General features: G+C 57.4%; 1 protein-coding gene across 2 annotated transcripts; it reads left to right on the top strand.

The window, feature by feature from the left end:
* Positions 1–6,308: 6,308 nt before the first annotated feature.
* On the top strand, positions 6,309–10,099 carry LBX1 (ladybird homeobox 1). Of its 2 annotated transcripts, XM_070470048.1 has the most exons (3): positions 6,309–6,395; positions 7,089–7,808; positions 8,496–10,099. In XM_070470048.1, the coding sequence occupies exons 2-3, from the start codon at positions 7,484–7,486 to the stop codon at positions 9,014–9,016; spliced, it is 846 nt and encodes a 281-aa protein (XP_070326149.1). In that variant the 5' UTR covers positions 6,309–6,395; positions 7,089–7,483; the 3' UTR covers positions 9,017–10,099. The 2 variants fall into 2 exon arrangements, with proteins under 2 accessions (XP_070326149.1, XP_020726283.1); XM_020870624.2 differs by lacking the exon at positions 6,309–6,395 and having other exon boundaries at positions 6,871–7,808.
* The last annotated feature ends 8,506 nt before the right edge of the window (positions 10,100–18,605 follow it).

The raw sequence follows: 18,605 nt of genomic DNA, 5'->3' as shown, positions 1-18,605 counted from the left end.
TGGGTGGGTGGGTCGGTGGGTCGATGGGTCAGTGGGGGTGGGGTTTGGGAAGAAGCACAACCTGGGGATCCACCGTGGGTGAAAAGTCCCGCAGCTTCCCTGGAGCTCCATTCTAAGCACAAGGAAAATCCCGGCCCAGACGAAGCAGCCCATGGGCACCCGGGCTCTGAGCACAGGAGCCGCCTTCTCCTCTCTGCTCAGAGCCACCCCGCCCACGTTCTCTGCGCGACTGGGCATTGCCGCAGCTCACTTGCCCACAGGTCGGGTGGGCCCCCTCCTCCCCTATTCTGGCCCTGGTCCTGCTGCCTGTTTTCTCTTCCCTGGGGTCTTAAGAGCGGCTTCACTGGGACAGCCCTGCCCAGTTAGGCGCCCTCTGACTGGTGGGGCCGCAGGGATTCGGGGGACCAATGAGTCTCCTGGGATTGGGCCGGGCAGAACCCAGGATGCTAGTGGCCAGGAGTCTTCTATCTGGCTCCCTCCTCAAGCGCGTTAGTGACCACCCCCCCCCCCTTCCCCTCAATCGGAAGGTGAGGCGCTAATGCAATGAGCCCCTGCGCAGCTGCTGAATTATTCACGTGCAGTTTATTATGAGAAGCCTGACTCAGGCCTTTCTGGAGCCCGCCTAACCACGTCGCTGGCCGGCTCCTAAGTCTACTCGCTCTTCCCCGCTTAGGTTCCTTTCCTGATCCACCTGGCCTGGCCCAGGCTCCTCTGCCTGGCACCCTCCCACAGGCAGAGACCTCTGTGGTAGCCTGACCACCATTAGCGGTTTGGGGAGCTCAGGGACCCAGGAGTTGGTTTAGTAGTAGTAGATCAGTTCTTGGTGCTTCCGTAGATGGCATAGCAGCATAGTGAATGGAACCCCTATTGTGAACCCAGGACCGGCAAGAACTGGGGTGCAGCCTGTCCCCAACTCCCCCCTGCAGCCCCAAGCAACCATCCCAGGAGCCCACCAGCCCATGTCCCAGGCTGCAGACCTGCTGAGGGTGCACAGGGGGCTAACCAACCTCAGCAGCTTGATGCCCAGGCCAGGGAGTGAGGGGCACTCTTTCTCCCCCTCTGGGTTGGCACTTTTGGCCTCCTGATCAGCTTCTCTGCTTACCAGGAAAGTGGTCCTCACTTCTGTACCTACCCCAGTGCTTCTGGATTTTCTTGGCTCATTTCAAATGCTACTCCCTGTGGGGACAGAACCAAACACTACTCCCCCCACCCCACCACCCCTGGCCCCTATCCTTTACCCTCTGCATAGTCCCCTGAGCTACTGGGGAGGAGGTATATTTCCTGCCACTCCTACTGGCCCAACTCTCTCCTGTCTGTTCTTCCTCTCTGCTTCTGGGCTCAAAATAGGATGGGAACCTGTTGTGTTTTTTTTTTTTTTTAAAAAAGAGAAGGTTAACAAACTCCATTCCTGAGTCAGGCCATACCACAGCTGGGTCCAGAAGTTAGGACACTCCCCACCCCCCATGGCCAAAAAACATTACAGAATGAGGTCTCTGTGCCCCTTTTGTATACTGGAGGTACAAGCCACAGGAGTGCCTCATACATCTGCACGCAGCTGGAAAAACAATGCACCTGCCCTTCCCTTACTCCATTCTCTGTCTCTCAGGGGGCACAGGCAGAGGTCCCTGCCTAATTCTCCCTTTTATCTCATTCATTTAGTTTATTCATTCAACGAATGCATGGAGAGTTCTTCATATATGCCACAGGTTATGGAGAGGAGTTTCAGGTTCCCAAGTTCACAGCCAGGTGGAGAGAGGTAGAAGGACAGACAAGAACCAGCAGTTCCTGGCAATCTGACAGTGTCTCCATGGGGAATGTTTGAAGGGGCACAGAGGACAGAACAGGCAGGAAAGTTTCCCCAAGATGAGTTGAGCACTAAAAACAGCAAGAAGTGCCAGGAGGGAATTCCTTGGCGGTCCAGTGGTTAGGATTTCTTACTCTCACTGTCAGGCCCCAAGTTTGATCCCTGGTCAGGGAACTAAAATCCCATAAGCATGCAGCATAGGGAAAAAAAAAAAAGTGCCAGGAGGGGCAGCAATAGATTTACTTCTGACCTCAGGGTGAGGGAAGCAAAGGCCTGGGACCAAAAAGAGGGTTGCAGGAATATGGTCACTTGGGCCTTGAGCATCTTTCCTCATCTCTATCTGTCTGTGTTACTCAGTGATCTGTTGATCCCCCTACACTTCCAAAGGGCAATCAGTTACCCCATACAGGACTGAAGGGCCAGAAAGAGGTTGGCTTATGTGGTGGGACCACCTGTCACTAGGTTCTAAAGTAGTTCAGCTCATGAACGAAGTTGGGGAGGTGAGAAGAGAGAAGGAAGGAAGGGTGCTCTCTAAAAAAGTGCCCTGGTCTTAGAGCCTGCCCCCATCTCTCTGCCAGAAGAGGTCCCGAGAGCTGGTCATGGTCAGAGACAGCAGGGCAGGTCCAGAAGCAGGCTTGGAGCCTGGCATGAATTTCAGAGCAGCTGGCTCCTTGCTCCCCAGGCCTGCAGAGAGGCAGCTTCTCTCTCCCTTCCCCTATTGGCCTGCTTCTGGCCTTAACCTTTCTGGATCTCCAACCCCTTTTGAGAATTCAGTGTGTTATATAATATTGCCCCCCAAAAATATGAACACTTGGGCTCATATACAAAATTTTACACACAATTTCTGGGATCTGCAGAGCCCCTAAAGTCCATTCAAAGAAACTTTGGGCTCCGGTTAAAAATCTTATGGTTCTAGGATTAAGATTTGAGTCGGGGGGTGGAAAAAAAAACCAGTCTTTAAGTCTTAACTACTCCCAAACAGGCTGTGTGACTTTGGCTGTGTTACTTAACTTCTCTGTGTCACTAACTTCATTTTCCTTATATGTAATCAGGGTAATAGCAGTAACTACCTCATAGGGTTGTGAGTAATAAGTGAAATCAATAAAACTCTTAGCCGGAAGCCAAGCACATGGTAAGGGCTTATGGTGTTTATTGTCATGGTTATTATTGTTGTTACTGCAGAAGGTGGCCCAGGGCACAAAATAAAAACCAAGTGGGCAGTTCTGGTTCAGCCAGGGTGGCAGGAGTCTGCTTCTACAGCAGAAGAAACACTCTCTGAATTCCATGAGGAGTGTCACAGTAGCAGGTCCCTGGGGGACAAAAATGATCCCACTTGGTGGTCAAGGTAACTCATTTCCAGCAATGTCAGAACGTTTTTTCTCAGGGAAGCTCTGGCCTGAAGGCCAACCTGATGCTTACACAAATAATCTGGAAATGAATGGAGCTACCAAAACAGTCTGGATTAAAGCTAACAGAGTCTTTGGGGATTTATTTGAATTATTTTCCCATGCTAAGTAATAACTCCTTGTGTGTCAGTCTACAGTGTCCCCTTATCCTTACAATTCATGCAATGTTCTTTCCCTCTTCTTTGTCTGAAGAGGGAAACTAGGGGAAAAGCAGATCCTGGGCAGAATAATCCTTTCCCCTTGCAGTGGAGATGGAATAAGGCTGGAATACCCTGGTGGTATAGACAGCAAGCAGGAATTCGGGAGTCAGGATGCAATATTGACCAGGCTCTGAAGACAGGCATTCCCTCTGTGGAACAGACTCCGGGACCAACTCAGGGGAGAGGACAATGGCCCAGCTGACTGGGAAGTGGGGAACCCTATGGAGCCTTCCAGATCCAGCATTGGATGCCTGGAAGGGGACTGAGCAGAAGGTGAGATCCTGGAGCAATGGCATATTCCTTCCAACCAACCCCTACCCTACCTGTCTCGTAGTTACTTCCTTTTCCAAATCTCATGATCTCCAAAACTCCTCTGAGGTGGGACCACTAAAGCCCAAGCCTTCCCCCTCTACACAATTGTCTATACTCCATTTGCCTGACAAAACTCATTCAACCAATACTTGAGGGTGTCCCCATTCTTGCCTAGCCTGTGAATGTCTGAAATGGACAACCCCCACATCAAGGACCCTGCCCTAAGGGATCTCGCATTCTGGCAGGAGACGGAATGAGGCTTAGGGCAAACCCCAAACATAGCCCCTAGCTCTGCAGAAGGGTTTGGGCTCTCGTGAGTTCAGAAGATTCCACCCTTCTATCACTGGGGTCTGGAGTGAGTTGGGGGGAAAAAAAAAACAGTGGACTGGTTTTTGAAGATAATCTTGATGCGGTGATGGATTTAGGGGACCCTGAACAAAAATGAGCAGGGCACCATGTGCCTTCTGATTCCCCAGCTATGCTGGCCAGAGCTGTTTGGCCAGCCAAGAGTACAACCAATTAGGCCAAAAACCCCCAAACCCTGGGATTGGACAGCAGGTACCTGCCAAGAAGGGAAGAAGATTTGATGATGGTGGTTAGAAGGGGTACTGTAGCAGATGATTTCGGAATGTCCTGTGCACTTTGACACAACGTGGCCATAGACTGAAGGTCCAAGGAAACAAGACTCCAGGGGAGGCATTCTATGCTGCCACCCCTCTGCTCCCCAATTCACATTTCTCACCTTCCTGGCAACCTCACAATAATCCTGAACTCTGCTGGTCCTAAGGGACTGGGAGACGGGAGGAACAGGGTTGTCCTTGCGATCCTGTCTTGCAGACCAATGTCAGGTGTGGAGAGATGAACAGACTGGAAGAATGGGGGAGGAAGAGTATGGGTGAGAGCTCCTCTGGAGGATGAGGACCAAAGAGTCCCCATTCCCTGATGTGGAGGGGCATCCTCTGGATATGGTTTGCCTGAGACTCTGGGTCATGGCTTTGGGGGTTATGGCAGGAATGGGCTGTGGGCCAGAGGTGAGGTGGAATCCTAAGAGCAGAAAGTGAGAGACAGCAGACCCCTTTCCATTTCAGAGCTTCCAGGCCAGCAGGGTTCAGCTCCCCAGAACCCTCTTCTTTGGGTCCCTCTTCACCATCTCTGGACTCTGACCCCAGGCCCAACCTCACCTCATGGCTCTCAGAGCATCACTGATGCATGAGACTGGCCTGCCTGGGGGATAGTTCTGCATCTCTGGGGGAACACTGTCACCATTCCTGCTTCTAAAGTACCTGTCCTTTCTCCAAAATGCAGGACAAAGATGGGGGGAGGGTAAATAGCTCTTCTCAACACTGCCAGGCAGGCCTGGGGCAGGCACTGGGGTCCCAAACAAGAATCCTCTCTCCCTACACTGTCCTTTTTTACTCTGGAGAGCTATGAGTCCTTTTCCAAACAAACAACTAACCGGGAGATAAAGAAACTGATCTCTGATGCTCAGAGGTCCCTATGCTAGAGGCATCCAGGAAAAGAACCCGTCCCCTGCCCCACAGCCCAGCTTGGTTTTCTCTCTGGAGCAGGTAGGACAGGCCAAGAAGCCCAAGAAGTCCTTTTCTTCCCATCCCAGCCTCTGAGTCGGGCCATGGTCCTCTGCACTGGCCTCTCTGGAGCCGTCTCTGGACCAAGCAGGGCTGCCAGACTGTGCTGCCTGCCCTGGAGTTTACAAACAAAGCCAGAGAAAGGGCTGAGGCTGTGCGTGAGGAGGACAGCAGCTAGTCCTCCCTCAGCTGCAGCCAGTCCCCTCCTCCCCTCCTTTCCACGGGGGCAGAAACAGAAAACTAGGGTGGCAGGGCAAGTAGCTGCATACGAACCAAAGGAAGGACTCAAGAGAAAAAAAAAACCAGGGGCACAACCCTCTTGGGTGCCTCAGGGGAATGAAAAACAAGCATGCCCAAACACCCACAAGTTCACATAACGTTTACACAAATATATCCATGAACCACACATATATATACATACTCGAACACATAAACACATTCAAATACCGACGCACAAATGCTCGCTTGATACGCACAGAGTTCGGGCCATAGGGTTGCCAGAGCCCAGTCTCACTCGAACCCCAGCTCCCTGCGGGTTCCTGAGAGCGCAGCCCTAGCCGTGGCCCGGCCCCCTCTGGGCCCCCCGCCCCGCATCCGGAACAGCTGGAGTCGGCCTGGTGGTGCACTCAAGCCGGGCGCTGGGCTGGGCGGGGCCGGCAGCGGGGGCCCGGCCACGGCCGGGCAGAGCGCAGCGGGGAGGCCCTGAGCCTGCCCCGTTAGCCCCGGCACCCGGCCCGGTTACCTCGGTCGGACGCCGATCACCAGACGGGCCGTGGCCCCAGTCGGCCCGGAGAGCAGAGGCCCGAAAAGAGTGTGCAAAATTGCGGGAGGAGGTAAGGCTGTCGCTTCGGCTCCGGCCAGGGGAAGAGGTGCCTAGAGCTATCAACAACTACTCCCCCCGCCACCTCTCGGCTGGGAAAGGCTGTGTCCTCGGACTGGCCTCCTCCCCCAACCCCTGGGTCCCCCCACCCCTGAGTCCTGTGTCACCTCACCCAGGGCTGCAGAACCTCCTCGGACCTACCGCGGGCCACCCCGAAGGCTGCAGATTCCTTCCGCCAGGCGCGTCGCCCAAGGCTGTGGGTGAGAGGTAAGTGGGTCTAGGGGTAGGGGCGCTGCGTCCTTGATCTCAGCTGGACAAAGTCTGCTCTGGATGGCGACGGGGCCCACCCAGGCTCCCGCTCTTACCTGGCCCGCGCGGCGGCTGCATACCTCCCCGACTGGGCTCTTGCCGCCCTTCTCGGGCGCCAAATCCCGGGTTGGAGAGCCCGAGATCTCCGGGCCAGCGCTGCCATCACAGCCAGGCCGGCGGGAGGCGGGTGCTCCGGGAGCGCGGCTCGCAGTTTGGGGTGGGGGCGGCGGCTTTTCAGTCGCCGGAGGTTCGGGTGCAATAAAGGCGCGGCTAATGTAATTTACAAACAGCTCGGGCCGAGCGCGGCGCAGCGCCCGGACTGACAGGCGCATTAGGCAGGCTAATTCCAGCCGGCTCCTCCTACCCCAGGCCCGCTAATTAATGAGCTTCCCAACTTAGAGCCGCCTGCATTGGACAGAGAGTGAGAGGACGAGGGAGAGGGAGAGAAGGAGAGAGACGGGGGGAGCAGAGAAGAGAGAAGAGGGAGGGAAAGAGGGAGGGAGAACGGGAGGAGAGAGAACAGAGAGAAAGAAGAGAGGAGAAAGACGGAGAAAGAGAGAGAAGTGCCGCTACAGATAATTGATTACTCCTCGATCAAGGCTAACTTGTTAGCAATAGTCAATTGCCCCATCTCTCCGCCTCCCCTCGCAGTACGGGATCGGCGCCCTCGCCTCGGCTCTTCCAACTGCTGCCGCCAGGACCCTGGGCCAGGAACCGCGGCGGAGCCACCTGACACCTTTAAATAGCACCGGGGCTGGCGAAACTGGAGCCCCGCGCGGCGCGCCCCGGCTTGGGCCTCGGGTTGCTGGAAGCCCCGGCGGCGGCAGCGCCCGCGTCAGCGCCCTCCTCCTGGGGCCCCGTGCGGCTCTGCTCGCCTCTGCTGCTGCGCTAATCGGCCCCGAGCCCGGCCCGCGCCCTGCCCGGCGCGGCCTCCTTCCCGCCTGCTTCCCGCCTGCTGCCTGCCGCGCCGTCCGGCGCCCGAGCTGCCCGCGGGCTGGGTCCCCGAGGCCCGAGCCGCCCGGGCCGGGCCCCCAAGCGAGGCCGAGATGACTTCCAAGGAGGACAGCAAGGCGGCGCCGGGGGAGGAGAGGCGGCGCAGCCCGCTGGACCACCTGCCGCCTCCCGCCAACTCCAACAAGCCGCTGACGCCGTTTAGCATCGAGGACATCCTCAACAAGCCGTCTGTGCGGAGAAGTTACTCGCTGTGCGGGGCGGCGCACCTGCTGGCGGCCGCGGACAAGCACGCGCCGGGCGGCTTGCCCCTGGCGGGCCGCGCGCTGCTCTCTCAGACCTCGCCGCTGTGCGCGCTTGAGGAGCTCGCTAGCAAGACTTTTAAGGGGCTGGAGGTCAGCGTCCTGCAGGCAGCCGAAGGTAGGCGCCGCCACTGGGTTCCCCCGCGCCCAGCACCCCGCACCCTCTTCCGTGTGTCCCACGCTTACTTCCCTGTGTCTCTGCCCGCCTCACCCCCCACGCCGGTCGTCAGGGCCCTCCAACACAAGCCGCTGCCACTGGGAGTGGAGATGCGTGGAACAGACTCAAACCCTGTCTCCTAGGGACCTCGGGATAGGCTAGAGTCGAGTGACCGCGGAGGGAGGCGGGAACCCAAGATCTCTCCGCGGTCTTCCTGGTTCCCTCCCGTTCTCAGTGGCCTGGTCACTCCTAGCCCTGCTCCTGGGGTGCGGAATGGAGAGCCTTTGCTGGGACCTTTTGGGTAGCAGTAGAGTCGTGTTGATTGCTAGGAGGTGGAGAGCCAACATTCACACCCAGTCAGAGCGTCCCTGTCTGGCTCTCATGTTCTAGCGACCTCGGGTCTTTCAAACGAACTCTCAGGTGACGGGGCAGAGATCAAAACAATTTTTCCTAGGGACTTCCGGTAGACGAGAGATGGAGGAAGGGGGCTTGCCGTAGCCTAGGCTTGCCCTAGTCCAGGTGGCCGAATCTAATCCGAGAAGGGAACAGCGGCAGACTGATGGCCGGATGGGTCTAGGTGGGGTGAGTAAGGGCCGGGGTGGGGTCTCCTCTCCCCGGGCGCAAGCCTATACTCTGGTTTCCTCGCAGGCCGCGACGGGATGACCATCTTTGGGCAGCGGCAGACCCCCAAAAAGCGACGAAAGTCGCGTACAGCCTTCACCAATCACCAGATCTATGAGTTGGAGAAGCGCTTTCTCTACCAGAAGTACCTGTCCCCCGCCGATCGCGACCAAATTGCGCAGCAGCTGGGCCTCACCAATGCTCAGGTCATCACCTGGTTCCAGAATCGGCGCGCCAAGCTTAAACGGGACCTGGAGGAGATGAAGGCCGACGTGGAGTCCGCCAAGAAACTGGGCCCTAGCGGGCAGATGGACATCGTGGCGCTGGCCGAACTCGAGCAGAACTCGGAGGCCGCGGGCGGCGGCGGCGGCGGCTGCGGCAGGGCTAAGTCAAGGCCTGGCTCTCCGGCACTCCCCCCAGGCGCCCCGCAGGCCCCGGGCGCCGGGCCCCTGCAGCTCTCGCCAGCCTCCCCGCTCACAGACCAGCCAGCCAGCAGCCAGGACTGCTCGGAGGACGAGGAAGACGAAGAAATCGACGTGGACGATTGAGCGGCGCCCGGCATCTTCCACCGCCCCCGGGCTCCGAGCGCCGGATGCCCGCCGCCTCCCGGACCGGACCGCCGAGGGGAGCTGGGACCTCCTCTGCAACTCCCGCCTTCTCCCCATCCTTGGCCCGGACTCGGCTCCCGGCAGCCGCCTCTTCCCTCTCGAAGCAATAAACCCGGGCTGGCCGGCCGAGCCGGTCGCCGCGCACGGCCTCCACCGCCCCGGGAGCCCTCGCCGCGCAATTCTGTCTGGCTTCTGTATAAATATTTAAGCCTATATACCGGGTTCTTCCCACCGCAGCCTGACTTCTTCCTTTCTTTTATTTGTTAAAGTTTCGGAGATTTCCTTGATTTCAAAGCTCAGGCTGCCGGCTTTGCTGAGGGCGAGGCAGAATCGAGGGTAACAAACACTTAACCTCGAGGTCTGGGGGTGGGGGCCGCCCCGACTTTTTTTTCTCTGCATGTGGCGAATGCACCGGCCCTCTCCCTCCTCACCTCCCTAGACCTATTGCAGTTGATTTCTTTTATTCCCTTCTGCCTTTATTTCCCCCCAGCGTGGGAAGGGACTGAGGGGGACAACCGGATCCTGACTTGCAAGTTTCAAATCAATGTTTTCTCCCCCCACAACCTCCCACCCCTCGCGAGAAAAGTCTGTTTTCGATGCCATTTCTGCCTCCTAATGCCCAGAAATGTTATTTTAAAGATTCCTTCCCACCCTCTCTTGGTTGCCTTGGACTACTGGGGTCTGGGTCTTAGGGACAAAGCAGGGGGAAATCCAACAACCAATCAACCAACGAAAACGGAACCCAAAGTCCAAGCGTTATTTTTTACTCTTTTTAGAATTTCTTTGCATGTGACAGAGACTGAGAGGAGGCCCACCTAAATCCTCCCCCCACCTCCTCCAGCGCTCTGGGTCTGTCTTGCAGTCTCCAATGCCCCGCTCCTAGCTCGACTTGGCCAGACAAGGGTGGCTAGATGAGGGTGGGTCCCGCGTGCCACTCCCCTTCTCCTGCCCTGCCCTCTCCCTCCCGGACTGTACCTAAGGCCTCTTTCTCCGATAAATAAAGTCTTTGCCATTTTACTAGAACCGGCGGTGACCGTGTCTGAATGAGTGGACCTTCTTCAGTGAAGCCGCGCCAGGCTCGGTGTCTCTCGGCTCCTGCTCTCGGGCTGCCTAGGCCTTGGCGATTTGGAGGAGTTTCGGGGCAGGCGTGAGAATGAAGGGTGAGGGGGAAGTGGTGAGAGAGAGGAGGCGCTCGTTGCCCACGAACACGCGGCAGCTACCAAATGGTGAGGGGGCGAGAGAAGCGGGCTTCGCCAGGTCCGGGTAAAAAGTGAGGCGTACAATGCCGGGAGGAAATCTGTGCGTACTTTTAGGGTGCCACGGGTGCAAAATTAATTTATGTGGGGCAAAGGCTGAGGGTGGGGGGACTTGCCCTGGGGTTCGTGCATCGCAGCCGGGACCCAAGGGTATTCTTCCTGCGCTCCCCGGGACACCGGCTAAGCCTTGGGTGGTACAGCTCAGTCGGACAGCGGGGTGGAGCCTGAGGGCTCCCAAGTTTCGGTTCGCCAGAGGGCCTCAGCCTTGGGGGAGGGAAGAAAATAAAGCCAAAGGCACGAGGGCAGACTAAATTGCTGACTCGGGCACAGGAAGATGTGAGCCCGAGGCGTCTGTGAGTTGGGATGAATTTCTGGTAACGCTCACAAATTCTGGGCCCCGAACGCTGCTGGGGACAGAGACATAAATCTACCAAGGACTCTGCGGGGGGTGGGGTGGGGGTGTCCCAGCCCCCCGAGTGCGGCTGGGGCAGGAACAGGGGCAGCTTTCACTTTTCCGAATGGACCGGGTTTCTCTCTGGGCTTTTGTTATCACTGGGCTGGCGAGTGGCCGCTGTCACTAGAGGAAGGTCCCGCCTCCAGGCCACTCGGCTCTCTAAGCAAAATTGATGTGAGAAATGCGCATCTGTTCTCGGGCAGGCGCTGGGGCCCCGGGGCCTGAATCCGGAACGTGCGAGTCCACGAGGAAACTAAGGGAGAAAAATAGAAAAAGAACAGAAAAAACACTTCAAAATCTGATCGAGAAAGTGGAAAGCCACAGAGACGAGGGGAGAAAGAGGAAAAGCTACACACAGAAACAGAGAGAAATAGACGGAGAGAGAAAAAGGGAATGGGGAAAAGAGAGGAGCGGCGAGAGCGAAAGAAGGAACGAGCCGGCCGGGCAGCCGGGCCGGCGTGAGGCCGGTTCCTCCCGGGCGACATAAATCGCCCTCACAGGATGGATGGGTCTGTAATTCGGAGCGCGGACCATGAAGGCCGGGACGAATGGACCCGGGCGGCCGCTGACAGGCGACAATAGCCGGGCCCAGCCCCCCGTGGCTCCGGGTGCGGACGCGGCCACGGCCCTCCGCAGCCCAGAGCGCGCCGGCGCTGGCGACCATATGGTTTTTGAATTTTCTTCACAATTTGTAGACAATTTGATGGATTAGGTCCCCGCGCGCGCCTCCCCGGCACAAAGACGGCGCAGGGACCGCGGCGCGGCGGTCACTCGGGCATCTGCGCCCGCCGTGCGCACCCCGCCCCCGCCCGGCCCCCGCCCCGCGCCCGGAGCCCGAGGCCGCCCGAGGCCGCCCGCCCAACACGCCCATGAATCCCAATGAAGCAGCCCTGGCACCTCGGGCCGCTCCCCGCTTCGCGGCCCCGGGCCGGGCCCTGCTGGGTCCCTTCGGGCTGGGGGCGGTGGCCCCGGGGCTAAGCCCACCCGAGCTGCAGGGCCCGCGGGGCGCGCAGCTAAGCAGGCGCATCGGGGCTGAGGAGAAACGGGGCCATTTATCCGCCCGTCTAGTTAAAGCGGGTTATTTGTTTGCTTCCCTGGCCTCCCCCTCCCCTCCCCCTTCCCTCCTCCCCCTCCTTCCCCTTCTGCCTTTTATTCTTTTGTCTCTAAATGGATTTAATGAGCCTGAAAAACATGACAATTGAATATAACCAAGAAATAAAAAATAACGAGGGAGGAAGGAAGGAGGAAAAGAAGGAAAGAAGGAAGGGGAAGGATTAATAAAATAAAGGGGAAAAGCCATTCAATTCAGCAAATGTTTGTTGTGCGTCTTTTCTGCACCAGGCCACGCTGGGGACTGGGGAAATGGAAACGAATCAGCTCCAGTTCCGGCCCTCAAGGAACTCCCAGTCTAGCGGACGGACCCCCAGCGAAGACAGAGGGGACTGGGCCGAGGGGCATGGAAGCGCCTTTTGCAGAGCTCGAAGAAAAGACTTCGGGCTCGGGGTAGAGGGGGCTTCAGGGAGGCGGTGGCTTTGGACCCAGGCCTGGAAAGACGAGGAGGAATTCGTTGTTTCTATAGGCCAGAGAGAAGGCGGGCGGAAGGAGGGACTGCAGTCGTCGGAGGGAAGGGGAGAGAGGCGAACGCTGAGCCCTGGGCTGAACCCAAGGAGGCCCGGGGAGAGCGCGCCGTACAGGGTCCCACACCGTTTGGGGAGCGGATTCAAGCCGCCCCGGCGCAGTCTTCTCGGCTGCGCTGGATTCCGTGCCTCCGCCAGGCTGCCCGTGGGCTTCTGGAGCCTCGCTGACAGCGCGCGTGGGCTTGGAGGTCCGACTTGTTCGACCGGGCAGCGTGGTGTGGGACTAGTCTCCTGGCCCCATCGCGCAGGGAGGCGGCGGCGACGAGGGCAAGGGCTGAGGGACTTGTCTGGGCACCGGAGGGAGGAGCTGGGATCAGGGAGGCCTGGGCTCTAGCTCATCCTCTCCCAGGCAATCCGGCTCCGATGAGAGCAGCTACCCGCGCGCCTCCCCGAGCGCTGGGATGGCTTTGGCCGAGCTTCGGGAGCTACAGCAAGAACCCGTGATGTGAGAGGCCCTCCAACCCAAGTGCGGGCCCTGGTCTTCGCAGGCGCCGGCCCGGCGGGCCTCGGGTGCGGCTGTGCGTGGTGCGTTCACTGTGTGCGCTCTGTGGGGGCCGGGCGCGTGCATTATGTGTTTATTCTCCGAGAGTGAGTGTACGTGCAAGTGTGGCCTGGATCGTGTGAGGGGCTGTGGGCCCTGCGCCCAGTCTTGGGGCGAGGTTCGTTAAGGTTCGGGACCCTCCGGGCCGCTAGCCCTGTTGCCCGAGGCCGTCGCGGGCTTGCGTGTTTAGGATTCTGGCCTCTCTGCAGACCCACTTTCGCTTCCCCGCTGCCCTGAAGAAGCGGCCTGGTTCTGCCTCTTCCTTCACGGCTGAGTCTGGGGCCTCGGCCCTGCTTGCCAAGTCCCGGGACGCGGGCAGGTTCTGTTCTCCGGTCCGGGACCCCGCGGCGCGCGGACCAGCTGGGCCCCTCTGCGCTGTTCGGCTACCTCTGCTTCCCTCGCTCCGCCTTCCCCGGCCCGGGGGGCCGGCGGGCGGCGCCGGGTGAGACCAGGAGGCGCAGTTCCTTATTTTACGAGGTGTCGGGCCGGTGTCAGACGCAGCTCCGATAAGTAATACTCCAGTCTGAGGGACCAGAACGTGGTAATTAATCCCAAAGACTTAAGTGTATTTTAGTTCAGGAGAAAAAAAATCACTAATTCAATCGTCCGGAAAATTGAAGTTTGATGCATGAGTCCCCCCTGAAAGGGACGGGCTGGGGCCGCGCGCCTCCCCTCCGCCCCTGCCAGTCGCCGCGGGGACCCCCTCCTCCCCACCCTTCTGAGCCTCCAGGTCCAGGGAAGTCCACTCACCCCGCCCTGCATGTCTCCAATAGCTGGAACCCAGGGGCACCTTGATTTTGCTCCCTACCCCAATAACCAACCCTCTTTCTTGGGGCGCAGAAAGTAGTTTGTGCCGAGAATACAGATGTTCCACAGACACAGACACACACACACACACACACACACACACACACACACCCCTGGGAAAGAGGCCTAAGGGAGCGCAGGTGTAGGGGGTTGTGGCTAGATAAGGGGCCCAGAGTGGACAGGGGTGGGGGCTGCAGGATATGTGGGTGAGGGGACCCGGAATCTGAGCAAACTGGGGTCATGAGGGTCAGCAGGTCGGAAGCGGCAGTAGTAAGGTGGAGAGGACCGTGGTCGGCTGTGGAGGAGTCTGTGGGTGTGCTGGGTGGAGATGGTTAGGCTGTAGAACTATGGATAGTTGGTTTGTGTAGGAACTGGATGCCTCCCTAGACTGTGTGCCTGTGCCAATAAGGTCCTGGGCAGAACTCAGCAGACCTGGGGGAGCTGGGAGCCTGATCCTGAGTGGGTTTACAGTGTCTGCCAAAGGTGAGGCTCAGGACTGGAGCAAAGGAAGGTGGTGGTCTTGGGCCTGTGCATGTATCTGAGCGGGGAGCGATTCTCGGAATGGAGGAGAATTCCCACCTGAGTCTTCCTGGGGCCCCACTTCTGCACCCCTAGATTCAGGGCTGCCATCAGCAAGTCACCTTGGTGACTAACAGCTGCCAGTCCAGGAGGAGACCTTGGGGCTGAGGGGGTGGGGGTGTGTGTGTGTGGCCAGGTTCTCCAGCATCAACAGGGTGTGTCACTGAGTGTGTCAGGAGAGCGTGTGCAACTGAGAGACTAGGCATGCACAGCTGACTGATGGAAACAGAGCATGTGCTACTGGGGGTGACTGAGTGTGTGCTGCTGTGTGTGACTAGGTGTGACTAAGTTTGTGCAATGGACAGAAAAGAAGTAAAGCTGCCACTGGGGTGGGAGTGACCAGTGGGTGAATGATCCTGCTCTGGGTGTGTGATGTGTGCAGGGATCAAGTGTGAACAGATAATCGAGAGAATGAACACTGATGTGGAACTGAAGCTGCAAACAACAGAATCCTAGCTCCAAACAGCTTGACAAGCTGGCTACCCAAATTCTCAAATTTAGAGTTATCGGGGATGGGGGATTGGGAGGGTGGAGGTGGGGGTGGGGTGGGGAGCAATGGAACACATGATCGGAAGGGAGGGAGGCTTATGAGAGGAGTGGAGAACCTCAGTCTGAGCCTGAGTCTACTCTGAAGGCAGTGGAGGCAGTGAATAAACACTATAAGCACAGGCTCTGCTTTTTTGGTTGGGGGGGAGGAGTTTCTTCTGTGTGCTGTTGGGTAATGGCTAGGATACGGCCTGCCCCCTCCTACTCAAGTTGGTCCCCAGGCTAAACCTTAGTGCAATTTGGCTTTGGCTGTACCAGTCCCAGGTTGCCCTAGAAGGCCCAGCTTCCCCCAGCTAGGTTACTCCTCCCTGTGGGGACTCCTTCCTGTCCCAAATGGGGAGGGTACAAATGGCAATGTTGTGTGTGTATAGTGGATAGTGGGTAAGTGATGCTGCCGGCAGTGTCGGGACTGAATGAGTCCTGCCTGCTTCGGAATCTGGTGTGTGTGTGTGTGTGTGTGTGTGTGTGTGTGTAATGTGTGCAGGGATTGCTGTGCATTGGTGTGTGCAAGTAGACATGTGCAGGCTTCCTCATGGAGAGTGGGATGTGGCTAGTTGTTTGTGAGTAAATGTGGATGTGGCAGGGAAGAAAGAATATCTGTGAGTATCCTGGGGCCTCCATGGGTTTAGTTATCAGCATGTACAGATAGAGATGAGAAGATTTGTCACCACATCTAGGTGTGGTTGTGCCATCTGAACCCAAATGTGCTAAAAACTCAAGGACTCAAGTCAGAAGCAATGGGTCCTAGGGCTCTGTGGGGAGGGATATAGGGCTGGGAGTCCTCTGCCAAGAAATAGACCTTCCCCGCTTCCTTATCTTTCCCCTCAACATAGAGCCTGAGAAGGAGGGTAGGGTGGAGAAGTGACCCCTCCCATGTATCAGAGGCTGCTCAAAGTGAAGTGCCTGGGTCATAGGGACTGTTCCCTCTCTCCTGAAGTCTGTGATGGCGCTTATGATCTGGTTGCCTGCAGACCCCCTGGGATCACACGCCCATATGAGAGGAGTGGAGAACCTCAGTCTGAGCCTGAGTCTACTCTGAAGGAAGTTGAGGCAGTGAATAAACACTGTAAGCACAGGCTTTGCTTTTTTGGTTGCGGGGGTGGGGGGTGTCCTCTGTATGCTGTTGGGTAATGGCTGCCTGCCATGGCCAATCCAGGGCACATACAACACAGACACACACTGTCACACGGATATCCTAGAAACAAGGCAAACACACAAGGCGGGCACTAAGTTGCACAGACTCCAATGCAGAAACCCAAAACACACCCACGGGGACACAGACATACGGAATGCCCAGGAACAGTGCAGTCACAGCACATGCATGGACATACAGGTAGCCAGCAGCACACACAACAGTTAAACAGAAAAACCTTTGCTGTGAAACAGTTACACCAGACCCACTGTTATACACACAATACAGACACAGTGACAGAGGCACAGCCCACAATTACCACAAGCACACCCGTGCCTTCAGACATTCTGTGCAACCAAGGCGTGGCGAGGGAGCTAGCTGGTTTAGGCGACTTTGGGGGAAAAGCTGTCAGGGTTCTGACTGTTCTGAGCAGAGTCCAAAAGCAACTGAGGAGAGCAAGTCACAGACAAAGGTTGTGGGCAGGGAAGCCGAGGCTGCCCGGGAGGGCTCCCAGCCCTTGGCCTAGGAGAAAACCAAGTCCCCAACCACCCCAGAAATGCAATCAAAGCTGCCCACCGCCCACCCGCCCTGCACAATGGCTCTGGCTGGAGTCGTTATCATTTTTGTTAACTTTTTATCGACTGTTTGCTAGATGGCGTGTCAGTAAAGTGTATGATTTGAGATGAAAAATTAGGCAGATTAACCTGAGGGGAGAGCCTGATTGATTACTAAATAGGATCAATTTGAAAGTTTTAGTCCTGGCGTTTCTGCAGAGCCTCTTAATACTTCAAACTTCAATTTTACGGGCGATTGAACTAAGCATGTTTCTGACAAAATTGATATATGTATTAATTTGCTTTAACTGGTGATTAATTACTCTCCACTGAAAGAATTATATGGAGCTGTTTGCCTGCGATTTGCATATTAATCAAATTCTAGTTGATAATTCCACCGGTGGGGGGTCAGGGGCGGGGCGTGGGTCGAGAGGGTGTGAAGGGGTGTTGGCGCCTGTGCAGGTGCCCGTGTGTGCGCCCCAGTGTATGTGGGGGGGCTCCCCACCCCCTCTTTGCTCGCTCCCTGCTTAGCTGCCAGTTTAGTGCATTAAAACCAAAGATGCAGAACGAGTTTGCCCGGCTATTTGGCGGGAGCAGAAATTGCCTGTCCGGTTTTATGATCTGCTCAGCCTGAGCAGCCGGGTCCTTAATGTCCCCTGTCAAAGTGTCCGCGATTTAAAGGGAAAACGGCCCCCGCTTTAGCGCCGAGCTAGCCTGACAAGGGACGAGGCAGGACCGAGCACCCCTTTAAATAACTCCCCTTCCAGAAGAACCGTGGTTTCCAGATGGCACCCTTGCTCTGGGGACCCTCAGAAACCAAGCTATGTCCTTGGAGAGGTCCTGGCTCCTGGGATGCTCTAGCCATGAAGCATGCCCCTTCGACTCATACACATGGGGCCACATACAGGCACAGTGGAGACCCTGAGACATGGTCAGACACTGTCACTTGAGCTGATGGGCAGGAAGCCACCCTCTTAGACACGCACAGTCACACTCCTGTTCACTTAGACCCCCACTCTGGGGCCTATCCATAGACACACTCAGCTACCCCCACGCACACCCGAACACAGAACCCCACACAGGCGGGGAGCACACATAGACACCCAAGTCACGTCCACACGGCCTTTCAAGCGCACATGGTCACACACAGACACACGTATTTTCAGATTCACAGGCAGACCTCATCCACACATACCCAGGCTTGGAACCCTCTTGCATGGGGAATTCACAGGCAGCTGCATACACCCCAAGGCCTGCTCCCATCTTTCCAGGCACTTTGCAAGTCCCCACCGCCTCATCCTGGTCCCCTTGCCCCGCCCGACTCTTCAAGCTAAAGGGGGCGGCGCCACTGAATCAACTTTTCCCATCTCTGGATTCAAAGGGTAGGAGTGTAATTAAAACCAGATAATTAATGAGACAATATTCCTCCAGCTACATCTTTAATGAACAAACCCCTTCAGGGCAGCCTCTTCTTCTAGGCTCATTAAAGAGAAGAAAGTTGGGCGGCTCGCGGACTTCCCAGCGCGTTAATAACCAACCCAGAGTGGGTGCCTCGGCTGGGAGCTAGGGAGCCGCCCCGGCGTTTCCTGGCCACGTCCTCCCACCACCACTCTGCACCTTGGCCCGCCCCCACTCCCATCCCCTCCACCCGCGATCCCCACCTAGCCCCAGCCTCTCGCGCCTCCCCAGAGATCCCGCCAGCCGCAGTTCACTGACTCCCAGCTCCGCCTGCCTCTCTCTGGCGGCCTCTCGCCAGCACCAGGCAAACTGCGCTGTGATGTGAGCGGCCGTCAGGCCTCCCATTTTCCCCTCGCCCAGCGCTGCGCGTTCCGGGCCCTCTGGCTGGCTGGGGCCGGCTCTGTAGAAGGGAAATCAAGGCAAGATAGGGGCCCGAGTCTCCCTCTGAACCCTAGCTGGGTGCCCTAGCTGGGTGGCCTAGGACTGGCCTTCGAACTGCGGTCCTAGGAAGGGATAGGCTAGAGGTGGGGGTAGAGGCGCTGGTTTTCCACGCGCACCTCGTACA

This window comes from Odocoileus virginianus, chromosome 7, assembly GCF_023699985.2.
Source record: "Odocoileus virginianus isolate 20LAN1187 ecotype Illinois chromosome 7, Ovbor_1.2, whole genome shotgun sequence".
Lineage (NCBI taxonomy): Eukaryota > Metazoa > Chordata > Mammalia > Artiodactyla > Cervidae > Odocoileus > Odocoileus virginianus.
The sequence above is the reverse complement of the archived record's forward strand: the minus strand, read 5'-3'. Positions and strand labels throughout refer to the sequence as shown.

Excerpts from the sequence above, each read along its gene's own strand:
- LBX1 (XM_070470048.1), top strand. The coding sequence starts at position 7,484 with ATGACTTCCAAGGAGGACAGCAAGGCGGCGCCGGGGGAGGAGAGGCGG. Across the intron at positions 7,809-8,495 it reads CGTCCTGCAGGCAGCCGAAG|GCCGCGACGGGATGACCATC; the intron begins GTAGGCGCCGCC and ends GTTTCCTCGCAG.